This window comes from Leptinotarsa decemlineata, unplaced genomic scaffold, assembly GCF_025532065.1.
Source record: "Leptinotarsa decemlineata unplaced genomic scaffold, Ldec_3_MD MMD2_P_RNA_scaffold_9, whole genome shotgun sequence".
In the NCBI taxonomy this organism is placed as follows: domain Eukaryota; kingdom Metazoa; phylum Arthropoda; class Insecta; order Coleoptera; family Chrysomelidae; genus Leptinotarsa; species Leptinotarsa decemlineata.
In genome coordinates this window covers 1,904,375-1,917,542 of record NW_027412536.1, presented here as the reverse complement: position 1 = coordinate 1,917,542, position 13,168 = coordinate 1,904,375, and the positions used below count along the sequence as shown (strand labels likewise).

The 13,168-nt window shown below is 32.9% G+C and overlaps 1 protein-coding gene across 3 annotated transcripts in view; it reads right to left on the bottom strand.

Moving 5' to 3' along the window:
- Window positions 1–8,911, bottom strand: part of srl (PGC-1 family member spargel) — a 28,431-nt gene extending 19,520 nt beyond the window's left edge. The window contains exons 1-4 of one of the 3 annotated variants that reach the window (XM_023168421.2): window positions 8,695–8,910; window positions 8,349–8,634; window positions 8,193–8,284; window positions 8,027–8,138 (exon numbers count right to left, since the gene is read on the bottom strand). In XM_023168421.2, the coding sequence (XP_023024189.2) occupies window positions 8,027–8,138; window positions 8,193–8,284; window positions 8,349–8,414 (270 nt within the window). In that variant the 5' untranslated portion in view covers window positions 8,415–8,634; window positions 8,695–8,910. Of the gene's footprint in view, window positions 1–8,026; window positions 8,139–8,192; window positions 8,285–8,348 lie in introns of all 3 variants that reach the window. The other 2 variants (XM_023168420.2, XM_074170388.1) reach the window with 2 other exon arrangements.
- Between the last annotated feature and the right edge of the window lie 4,257 nt (window positions 8,912–13,168).

Below are 13,168 nucleotides of genomic sequence, written 5' to 3'. Positions count from 1 at the left end.
TTAATAGGCCGTGAAACATACCCTGAAGTAGTAAAAACAGGTATGGAAATGTTTAATGATACAAAAGAATGGTTCACTAGGAATAGGTTAATTTTGAATGAATCTAAAACTAATCTTATACTTTTGAGAACTAATCAATTACAGATAGAACGACTTCAAAATTTGAATATTGAAAACATTACTATAAAATATTCAGAAGATACCAAATTTCTAGGACTTCATATTGATGAATTCTTGAAATGGAACAAATAGATTAATTATACAGCTAACAAATTGAGTAAAATTTCGTATGGACTAGGGGTGGTTCACAAATATCTCAATAAAGAATCATTAAAATTTTTATATTTTTCCAATTCTGAGTCTGTAGCTAGATATGGAATCATATTTTGGGAAAGCAATAGTACTATAAATAAAATATTAGTAATTCAGAAAAGAGCAATCAGACTGATGAGTAATTTGAAGTATAATCAATTGTGTAAAAATGTCTTCAAGAATAAGGGGATAATGACGATATATGCTCTTTATATTTATGAATGCTTAATGTTTGTATTAAAAAAATAGGCATATGTTCTTCAAAAAAATTAATCAATATTCCTATGGAACAAGAAATGATTTCGTGCTCCCTATACATAGGTTAACCATAACAGAAAAAACTCCTCATTACATGTCAATGAAGCTGTACAAAATTCCTAATCGAATCAAAGGTTTGAGGACCATAAAGAAATCTAAGGAAGAAATAAAAAAATATTTAATAAATTTAGAACAATATGTGTTTGTGACTATTCAGACCAAACCGAATTATATAAATGTATATACAGGGTGTAACTAAATAAGTGTAAAACATTTAAGGAGGTGAATTCCTCATCGAAAAAAAGGTAGGATCTTTCATATAAAGAAATTTCATTGGAGCTTCCCTTATTAAGATACAGCCGCTTGAAGGGGGTACATAAAATTTGTATAACAAATTTTTTCACAAGCACTAAAAAAGTTACAATATTGAAATTAACCTGACGTTTTGTACTACCAAAAAGACACTTAGCCAGAAATTTATTTGATTTACCCCATGGTTGTAAGGGGTGGAAAACGCAACCCCTAAAATTTATTTCCAATGTAACCTGTTGTCTTATTATTTGTTTACCATTTAAAAATTTATTTCCGATAGCCTGTTTCATTCTAAACAAAAAATGTCTCTTGGGTTTTTTGCCAAAAATAAACCAGTTCGCAGCAAAAAATTATTTTAGGAACAACTAGAGAGATACATCGTCATAAATGCGAAAATACGAAACTAATCTATCTAGTAGGTCGCTAGGTGAATTTTCGAAACTGAATTATTACTAATTGTGTGTTGTTGTTCTGTTCTTAATTTCTTACTTTAATAATTCACTTGTTATTAAAATGGCATACACAAATGAGAAAATGGTTGATATGCATTACGTTTACGGTCTGTCGCAGAGGAATGGGTTAGAAGCTTCTAGAAGATATCCTGAAATGTGTCCTCAACGGCAGCATCCTTCACATATAATATTTGCTCTACTTCATCAACGATTACGAGATAATGGTTCATTCAACAAAAGAACGCAGGATTGTGGTCGCCATCGAGAAGTACGAACACCACAGCTTGAGGAAGCAGTACTTAATTTGATTGAAGAACAACCTACTATCAGTACTAGAAAGATTGCTTTCCAGCTGAATGTTGATCATATCACGGTGTTTCGAATTTTAAAGGAACAACTCTCATACCCTTACCATCTGCAACGAGTACAGGCACTGTTACCGCGAGACTTTCCGAACCGTCTTGAATTTTGCAATTGGATACTGGAAATGATTAGAAGAAATTGTGACTTTCTGAAGACGATAGAATTCACATAAGAATGTAGTTTTTCTCGGGACAAGATTATTAATTTTCATAATTACCACATATGGGCTGATGAAAACCCTCACGCTATTGTCGAAACTAACCATCAAGAACAGTTTTCTTTTAACGTGTGGCTCGGAGTTATTGGGGATGATTTAATTGGGCCTCATTTTCTACCTCCTCGATTAAATGGTGAGGCATACGTTCAATTTTTGAGAGAAGTGCATCCAGTTCTGCTGGAGGAAGTTCCTTTGGGCGTCAGAAGGGATATGTTTTTTATGCATGATGAGGCTCCCGCCCATTTTAGTCAAGTAGCACGTCAGCATTTAACTGAAACATATGCAAATCATTGGATAGGTCGAGAAGGACCACAGAACTGGCCCGCTCGATCCCCGGATCTCAATCCTCTCGATTTCTCTATTTGGGGCCATTTACAGCATTCGGTTTATCGTACTCCTGTTCGCGATGTAGAGGACTAAGAAACCGCATCATCGATGCGTGCAGGGTAATCAGAGAGACTCCAGGAATATTTGAGCGAATACGTGGCTCAATGCGACGACGTCTAGACGCATGCGTAATGTCTGAAGGTAGACATTACGCATTGAACATTTACTATGATTTCTACATGTTGTGTGTTTTGTTATTAATAAATTAGTTTTGTTTATTACCCTTTAATCATTTAATGCAGGTACTAACTACAAAATAACAATAAATCCAGTTCGCATTTATGACGATGTATCTCTGTAGTTGTTCGTAAAATAATTTTTTGCTGCGAACTGGTTTATTTTGGGCAAAAAACCCAAGAGACATTTTTTGGTTAGAATGAAACAGGCTATCGGAAATAAATTTTTAAATGGTAAACAAATAATAAGACAAGTTACATTGGAAATAAATTTTAGGGGTTGCGTTTTCCACATCTTACAACCATGGGGTAAACCAAATAAATTACTGGCCAAGTGTCTTTTTGGTAGTACAAAACGTCAGGTTAATTTCAATATTGTAACTTTTTCAGTGCTTGTGAAAAAAATTGTTATACAAATTTTATGTACCCCCGTTGAGCGGCTGTATCTTAACAAGGGATGCCCCAATGAAGTTTCTTCATATGAAAGATCCTATCTTTTTTTTCGATGAGGAATCACCTCCTTAAATGTTTTACACTTATTCAGTAACACCCTGTATTCTTTTCGACACGGCCTACCTCACTAACAGTAAGTTGAGACTTTCATAATAAAAAAAAAATATATTGTATCACCATTTTACAAATTTTGTAGCTTTTCCCTGAAGATGATAATAAGTTTTATCGAAATATTGGAATAACTTGTGTTATAAGATTACACTTCCGTTCTGCTGATCACCCAAAGATTTTTTTCTAAGGCGAACCACATTCAAATCATTTACTCTCAACGGATTGAATAAATTCATATACAAAATTTATTCTTGAAAAATCTCATTCATAACAAACAAAATAACATATCTACTATGACAAATGTAAAAATATGTCCAGTAATAACCAAGACATTTTCCAACAAATAAGTATTTAGACAGGATTGAAGAAACATTGTTTTTGAAGGCGATATAAATAGATATTCCTTTGAATTATACTGTCAACAGACACACTGTACCCATCAATAGGACCACGAATTATAACTACAAATTATAATGTTTTGATTTAAATAGGCTGGATGAAGAAAGTGGATAGTCTTTAAAACGTCACCAGATGCTACATATTTATTTTTATATGCAATATTATATAAATTTAAGTTACTAACAAATAATTTTTTTTTTCAAAAAGCTAATTTATCAAATGCAGTTATTTTTTTGCTCTTTCTTCATTTGCATTTATTTTACAATTTAATATTCTGATTATTTTATAGATTTGTAGAAGGTAACAATCGATATAAACTATTCAGTTAACTAGTTTAGTGATCCAATATTTTTTCTGAAAAAAAGTATTTCGAATATAAATTGTCCTCAATAAAAAATATTTAAACAAAATTAGTTTTCACGATATTTCAATTATCTTCGCATCATACAGAATATATCATTGAAAAATTTATATTAATACCCGACGCCTATTAATACTGTCTTTAACGCAATATGATAAACAGCATCACTGCCTCTTTTGAAGTTGTTTGTTGCAAGTCACTACCTTAATGGCTAGTTACCGGCGTCCTCAAGGGGCCATGCAGGTAGAAATATCTCAGTGACTAAATTGCAGTGCCAATTGCTTGAGACAACTATGTTGCTTTCTTTGATGTACCGGCATGTTTGCATTCTTGAAATTCTTTTACGCTCAGGAAATACCAATAGTATATGAAACGAAATTTGGTGACTATTTCATGACCACATAACATTATTTATTTACTAGGATTGGTTTGAAGAATAGTTGAGTAATGTATAGCCGTGGATATTTTTCCCTTATAAATATTCAAAAGTTGGTTATGACACCCCTGTCAAGCTAGCAGAACCACTTTGAATTTTTATATTTATTTTCAGGCCATGATTTCAACCTGATTTTCAAGTCTATTCTAGAATTTTTTAACTTCATTCAAAGGAGACATCCTGGGTTGTGCTAACTTAACATTAAACTAGCAAAAAACTAGAAAAAAAGTTGAATCAGGCTATGTCATAATTTTAGGCACCAATTGTCCCCAATCAACGATTTTCTATGTGTTGAGATGAAGACAACCATGTATTTTAGTCATTTTTGAAAGCAGAGATTTGATTTTTGGTATAGACGTAGACTTTCAAAGGCCGCACTTTTCTCTAACTTAACCGTTAAATTGGCAGAACTGTATCGAAATAACTTACTTTATGGAAAATAATTTTAGGCTCATTTCATGTTCCTTCGTTAAACTGTTTAACAATTTGTTGTTACCCGTTTGAAGCAAGTTCAGTCTCTCACTCTGCAACCATGGACTTCTTGACCCAACTCACTGTACTCATAATGTGAGTAATATTTTTGATTAAATTATTTTTTGTCGAATTATTCTAAAAAGTTATTTCTGCTTCTCACCACGTGTGCTTAGGTAGTCACCTAAATATTTAATTCAATAGAGGAGGAAAAAATTGTTCAATATATACTATGTAAGAGACTGAAGTTATTGCATGTTCAAATTTTCCAAGAAGTGAAGGATTTCCATTAGGTTCTGTCAGTTTGTAAACCTATCGATAACAAAAAAACAGCGATGGGGAGAAACCGGGACCTAAAATTTTTAATATATTTCTATCTCTCCTACACTTGTCGAATTATTCTAAAAAGTTATTTCTGCTTCTCACCACGTGTGCTTAGGAAGTCACCTAAATATTTAATTCAATAGAGGAGGAAAAAATTGTTCAATATATACTATGTACGAGACTGAAGTTATTGCATGTTCAAATTTTCCAAGAAGTGAAGGATTTCCATTAGGTTCTGTCAGTTTACTGGTAGAGTTAGTAGAACACACTTATCACTTAAATGAAATGAATAAAAACACTTTTGTCTAAATACCACTGGAAAATTTTATTTTATGACCGGTTTCGATCCCAGTATCAAGTATAAAACTGAAATCTAAATTTGGAACATCGATTTTATAGAATTTTCAGGTATGCTGCAAGGCCAGGTATTTGAGAGACAGGATGCCAACTTAAAACACCATCCTGAAAATTCTAGGTGTTGTTAAACTCATAAATTCAAGAGAGGAGACCTACATAAATCAAGTTGCTCATTTAGAGGTATATGTTTCTGGATTTTAATTGATTTGTTAATTTCCATGGCCTCCAGTGGTATTTAGACAAAAGTGTTTTTAGTCACTTCATTTAAGTGATCATGAAATACAATAAAGTAAACAAGTCATCAGTCACACATATTAGAACACACTTATGTTTTTCAGTTAACTCATGGATAGTCTAAAGTCCTCAATATATTTCTATCTCTCCCACACTCAAAAAATTATTAACGCACCTAACACAAGTGCGGCAAAGTAATGATGGAGTCTAAAATAAGCCTAAAATTATTGCAAGATCAAAATATCCAGAAAGTGAGGGATTTTGATTTTTTTCTGCCATATAAAGTCAGTAAAGTCAGCAGAACCCACTGATACAACAAATAAATAAGCAATGGGGGTTCATAGGAGCCTAAAATCTGTCACTAAAAAAAGGAGCAAAACATTTGTCAATAGAGTAAAAAAGAGCCTTAAATTATTGTACGAGCAAAATTTCCAAAAAGTGAAGGATTTTCATTTGGATCTGCCAGCTCAATAGTAAAGATAGCAGAATCCAGTGATTTCAGAATAGATTTTTCCATTAAATGAAGAAAACAACAGGTCAATATTAGCCTAAAAATAATCATAAAAATTCAAAGTGATTCTTTCTGCTAGCATAACAGGGTTGGTTGTGACTTTGCATTATGAGTTACTGTGGATATTATTAAAATCTTAGTTTTCGTCAATATTGCGAAAATACTGTACACAGTTGGTACAGTTTTTACCCTTGTAGTGAAATTTGTAATAAAATAAATCTAAACTAAAACATCTAGCGTAGAACAAATCCAAAAAAAAGTACAATAAGGAGATAAAGTTACTGTGAGTTCACTTCATCTCCTGAAGATGCCAACTTGGTTGGTGAATCACGTCGAGTAGAGTAGTGTAGTTTTTATGTTTGGGAAAAGTTCTTGTTTTGGAAATTTCTAATAATTTTTGAGTGAGAACTGGTCAAAAGTCCAAATTATAACATAACTGCTTTCAGAAATGAAAAGTGTTGCTAGGCATCACATTAAGTTATCAGTAAGGAATTCTTTCTTCTTGTGGACTCGGATCATTCGAATGCCAAAAACAGGTTGAGAAATCAAGAAAGCAGATTAACTGAACTCTGTCCATCCAACAAACAAATTTGTATCCATTGGATAAAATAAACAAGCCTCCTTATGCTAGCCAATCAAATTTAACTGCAATCAGCTGGCGGCTGGGGGAGTTCCTTAATAATATGGCTACAGGGTGGGACTGGTGAGTTACGTTTTAACGTCTGTAGTGTGTATATTTACGGTATTTTAAAGTTTGAAATTTTTAAAATGTCAAGTAACTGCTTATTTCGGTTCCTTCACTCCACCAAAAAAAAAATTCTATACCCAGCGGCATATTATTGAAAAACAAAAATGTTTCCTTATCGCGACTCTGTATAAGCAGCATTATCTGGAATATCACATTCACTATGTATGATAACGTTCTGGAGCACTTTGTTACTTAGAAGGACAGAGTATCGTGTTTTGTATTGAATAACAAGGTCATTGTTCACTGTGGTTCTGGTGTTGAATCTGGTTATTATTACGCCTTGGTCTAAGGCAAAACGGACTGGTACAAGTTTGATGATAGTCGTGACACTAAGTGTTCTGGCAATGCATTGAATTTAGTGGAGCCTCTGGAGACACCCTACATTTTGTTTTATGAGAGAGGATATTGGCAGATCAAGATCTTCAGATGATGTGGTGCTGCATGTTTTTCCGGGTTTAACTGCAGCAGAAAACGCAAATGCACCACTGGAATTAATGAAGTCGCCCCGGAGCGCCAATCAATTTTTGTTGTTGTTTTATAATTTCATGATTTGTATTTTAGAATTATTAAAAACAATTGCAATCATAAATATAACTTAGTTATCAAAAAGCTACATTTTGCTTGTTTTGGTAATTTTACGAAATTCAGAAAATTTATTTTCATTTAAAGAAAATTATATTTTGCAAATACATGTTTTTTATGTATCTTGATTTTTGTATCAACATCATTGAATGTTAAATTCAACATTAAAATTGATTATTCTTGACCTACTCATTACAATATATCAGTACTGGGAATAGTTACAGTCTCCATTCATGGCTTGGGAGAGTTATCAACAATCTAGACATAACACAAGACTAATAATAGTTGTCAATATCTACGATATGACAATTATTTTAGATGTTCTCAATATCAGTATCTATACATCTCAAATCGATAACTGTGATGACAGATCAGTACCCTTTTTTCAGGAACATTGTCCCATTATTCACCAGATATCAATTGGTCATTTTAACCAATGTAATGAAAGTAATTAGTAACTTCCGTTGAAAATGGAACACAGTTATAGATTTTTTGACAAAATGAGATAAAAATACTTTGTACTCTAAGAACATTTTCATGGATTTTATCAGCCTGTACTTACATCCGTACTAATAAATGTCTGCCAATCATTCATGATTTTTTGAAAATCGTTGGGAGATGAATCATTTAACCTCGAAACAGTCATTGGAATTAGTGCTATATCTCCATTTATCCTAGACAATAAAAAGTATTAGCTTTATTTTAGGGTGAATCTTTTCATTACTTACTCCCTTTCAACATCCATATTCCATTCATACATGTCATTTTGTCCAAAGTTGGGAAGATTGTCCAGACTGGTCGAATCGTCTAGATAGTTTTCCTATATATATATATATACACACAGGTTAGTACAATAAAAATTTATATTTTCATTTATTGCTTACCACATAATTGCAAGTATCAAATGTGGAGAATTGCTCCCCATCTCTGAAAGAATCTATCATATCCATACTGAGTAGACAAAAAAGCTTTAATCCAAATTTCTGCAGATTATTTCAGAGACAACATTTACAGACTCTCCTGAATCTCCTAAACAAATGACTGTACCGGTTTTCTTTGAAAAATCACAAATTTTACGTAATATTGTCCTTCTGATAGAACTAATATTAGTTATAGGTTATGAAGGGAAAGCACACATATTCCACCAAATTTAACTCAAGTACACCAAGTCTGAAAAGTAAATTCAATTGAATATAACTGCCGATAACTTCCGAACTTGTTTTTGTTTACTTTTGCCTCTCAGCCACTTTTATTTCCAACTATTTTGTTATTATTCCAAAATTGTCACATGTGGAATATGAATCAACTACCTCTCCCCTGATCACAGAACACCCAAACACTTGAATTCTTGACGCATGCTCAAGTCATTCTTGAAAATCTGACCAATCACAGCCAAGCGGTTGGACTCCATCGTTCATTGAACGGCGCGGCCTGCGACCTTACCGAACCAGTCGAAAGACTTTACAGAACTGTGGCGTGGCATTTTGGTTGAATATAGGAGGGAAAAAAATCGTGTCATAATATGATGGAACACAAAATATTTACAAGTACGTTCGCGAAAATATTATCTACCTCATTTTCAATTGGATTTGCTGAATTCCCAGAAAAACCCTAGCAACTTCGATTATAATAATTGTAATAATAAAATGTTTATTGAGGTTTCATTTTTACAATAATAGATTCTTTCATTGATGAAATATGCTATAAGCAATTACATATGACACAATATCATTCATAGAACATCCAAAGAATATACGCTGAAAATATTTGAATACCTACTCTCAGAATGTTCTGAGAATATGAAACGAATATTTTAGTCATATTCTATGAACATTCAGAATGGACTGTTTTAAATATTCTGGGAATATTCCCGGTATTTTCTACAAAGTGTTTTAGAATATTACGCTAGAATATTCTGATATTCTCAGAACATTCTAGGTACGTTCTACGTGCACATTCAAATTTATAAATATTCTGAGAATGTTCCTTAGAGATGTTCCTTAGAGTAATATTCTATAAAGGATATTATGTGAGAATATTTGAATATTCTCAGTACATTCTGTTAAGAATCTACATAAAAATCTGTATTGTTACGCTAAAATGAAATTCTGTTTACGTCTTAGTTTGGTCCATTTTAAATAGATGGCGATACAAATCAGATTTCTAAGTTTTCTACATTAACGATATATATTTTTGGATCATGTGTGTGATGCATAAAAATGTCGTTGAGTTGAATATAAAACTTTGTTAATACTCTGTTAAACAACGTGGAAGTCGTAAATAAAAGTCGTTTTGTGAAAGGGAAAGAGTAGTGTTTTTATCAATAATACAACACATTCTAGGTATATTTCACTTGTACATTCAAAATATTTCGAATATCTACTGGCATATATAGGGGAATCATGAGAATGAACATGAAATATTTTTGGATAGGTACTGCAACAATAAAAAATCCTCAAATACAAAATAAATTCATAATCATTAAAATAGTCATTTTCCTGCATTTCATCAGTTCGGACTTCTATTGTTTAATATGATAGGTATACATTGATTTGATATCCGTGAAAGAATCTGTAAAAAAACGAAAAAGATTAGCTGAAAAAAATAACAATTTGATTAATGAAAAAACTGAAATTACAATGAAATAACATACAAGCAACAACCAACAAAAATATAATTAACTGTCAACACGAGTTGAAAATTGAAAAATTGTTAACAAGAAATGAAAATTAAAAATTGAAAGATTCCAAACCAAAATTACTTCACGACATTTCAATTGTTGGTATCCACAATCGTCTTCGGGTGATAACTGTTATCACCAAAAAGATCATTTGAAGAACATAACAACTGTAATCATTTCTCTAATTGTAACTGTATTACCTTAGTCTTACTCAACATTAAGTCCCTTCGGAACAAAATAGATGCACTTTTTATATTTTTAAGTGATTTGAATTTTCCTACAATAGTCTTGCTTACGGAACATACGTGTAATAAGGTCGAAACAATAAGCAAACCTTACTATACTGTGTGATATCTAAGTAGGTTCTCCAGAAACTGTTCTATTGATTAGGAATTCGGCTCTTGGTGAATTGACTTTTGTTCAAGTTGATAAGTTCCGAAACTTGTCCGAAGACAAATCGATTGAGTTTTCCGTCTGCTACAGCAAAAAAAATCTGTACATTTTATGTATGTATTCACCTTTTGCTGATGAAGATATATTTTTTAATAACCTAAGCTATTTATTATCTGTCAACTCATCTATATTATTGACTGGTGATTTTAACATAAATTATATCAATGAAGAATCGACAGATACCTACAGACTCACTCAAAAATTTATATTTAACTTTCGACTTGAATATCCACGTTGATTCAGACACTCGTGTTTTCTAATTCTCTAGCTCTTGTATTGACTTTGTTTGTAGCAATTTTGATGTACAGAATATATCATGCTCAGTGATACCATCAGGTTCATCAGATCGCAATTACTTGTTCTGTACGTCGTACGTCGTGACTCATTAATTACACAAGGTAAACTTAAGTTTGGGAGAATTTACAGTAGAACAAATTACAATAGGTTTTATCAGAATTGTCTAAATATTAACTGGGGAGGTACGTAGTTCCAAAGTGAACCTTTTCTCGCATTTCACAACGCGCTATTGAATGTATTTGATGAATCATTCCTCATGCAAAAAATCAAACAACGAAAACCTTGGATTACAACAGGATTGAAAATGTCAACGAAAAATGTATGTACACTGCATAATATACGAAAATTTACTGACAATCTTCACTTCCATGACTTCTTCAATAACTACCGCAGAATATATTGTAAGAATCGATCACCCGATGAGGAATATTTCGTCGAGCCGCCGCCGGTCATGGGAAGCTAAGATGATGAATTATAATTACAATATCGAAAGGTTTTGTTTATGTGATTATTCAACACAATATTGTTAGGAAGATTAAATTGATGGATGTAGCCGTTATTACGTGGTAGGAGATCATGATGAAAAGAGAAATGAAAATTTCTGTTTTTTACCACTTTTATTTGTAACTAACGTTACTGCAGTTTCGTCCTATATGGACATTTTCAAACTTAATAAATAAACCCAAACATAGAAATTTTTATTTCTCTTTTCATCATGTTAGGAAGATTATGAATTCCTTTGGTGTCTCTCCATGCTCGGATACAGACGCCGCTCTTGTTTAGTTAGTATATGTGAAAGAGAATAAAGGGTGTTATTCAAAGTGCGTCCAGTGTTTATTTCTATCGTCAGAAGTGGGATTGTGCCTGATGCTCACAGTGAACTCGCAAGTCCTGTTGTTTATTTATTGAAAAACAGTGTTGGGTTCTGGTGCTTTACGCAATTACGCAAACGAGAAATACTTTACTGAGATTATTATTTTTATGTTGCTGTTGTGGAGAATTGTGAAAATGACTTCCAAGGAGGAAGATTCGACTGGAATACTTTTAGCTGAACTGGTTAAAGCTTTGACGTCACAGCGATCTGGTGAACAGGTAGATTTGCCCTATTTTACACCTGAAAATAATTAATCCAGCAAATGGGTAAGTCAAGTAGAAGCAATTAAAATTGAAATTGGCTGGTCTGATGTTCAAACAGTATCAAGAGTTGGTCGATTTTTACTAAACGAGGCAAAAAGATGGTTTGAACGTTGGAACCCTGATAACAGAGACTGGGTAACTTTTTGTATTGATTTTATTGAAGCTTTTCCACCAAAAAGAAACCTTGGTCGTATGCTAGAAGAAGCAATTAAATTCTCAAGTGCTTTTGTAAACACCTATGAAACGTATGTGCATGAAAAATGTACAATGTTGAAAAGTGTACGCGCAAAATGGTGTGAGATTGACTGAGTAGAATTAATCATTCATGGAATATCTGAACTTGAAACACGCAATGTTGCTATGAATGCTTACTGTCGTATTATTTCTGAGTTATTGTTGTTTTTGTCTTCCTTTGTGAAACCTCCTCGTAGCCTCCCACAAAGTGGGACATTTGAAGGCAAATTGTCGTGCCAAAAATCCAAAACCATCATCCGATAACCAAAGTTTCTCTTCCAGTCAATATGAAGTGCCGAGTTCATCGCAAAGTATTGAAACTTGTAGTTTCTGCGCCAAGACGGGTTACAATAATTCGAATTGTTTCACGAAAGCTGCAATTGAGAAACGGCGCAATATAAACCTCTGTACAGCTCTCCAGGAGCCTGTGAGTTCAACGAAAGTTGTTATTGATGGCCACCAGTTCAGGGCTTTGATTGATACTGGCGCTGATTTATCGCTGATTTCTGATAAATTTTTACATCTCTTTGAAAGTAAAGTTATTCCATGTAGCACAGTCCTAAAAGGTTACTAAAAAAGGCTACTAAAAAATTCACAGGTCATACAAACATTTCTGGTATTGATTTTCCAGTGAGCTATGTTTTTATAGCCGATGATTATCTTGATCACGATATTCTAATTGGACGCAATATTTTTGAAGATCCAAGCCTTATATTACCATAACAGATTATACAGGATCTCGTATCATTCGTCGCAAGCTACCAGGCATTCATAGAATTTCTGAAGGATTTAGTTCCGGGTTATCTGAAGTTGATGTTCCTGCCGAGTTCCGCAGTGATCTACAAACAATTATACGATATTTTGCCAGTATGATTACAACTGGAAATAAAATAGGAGCTGTCA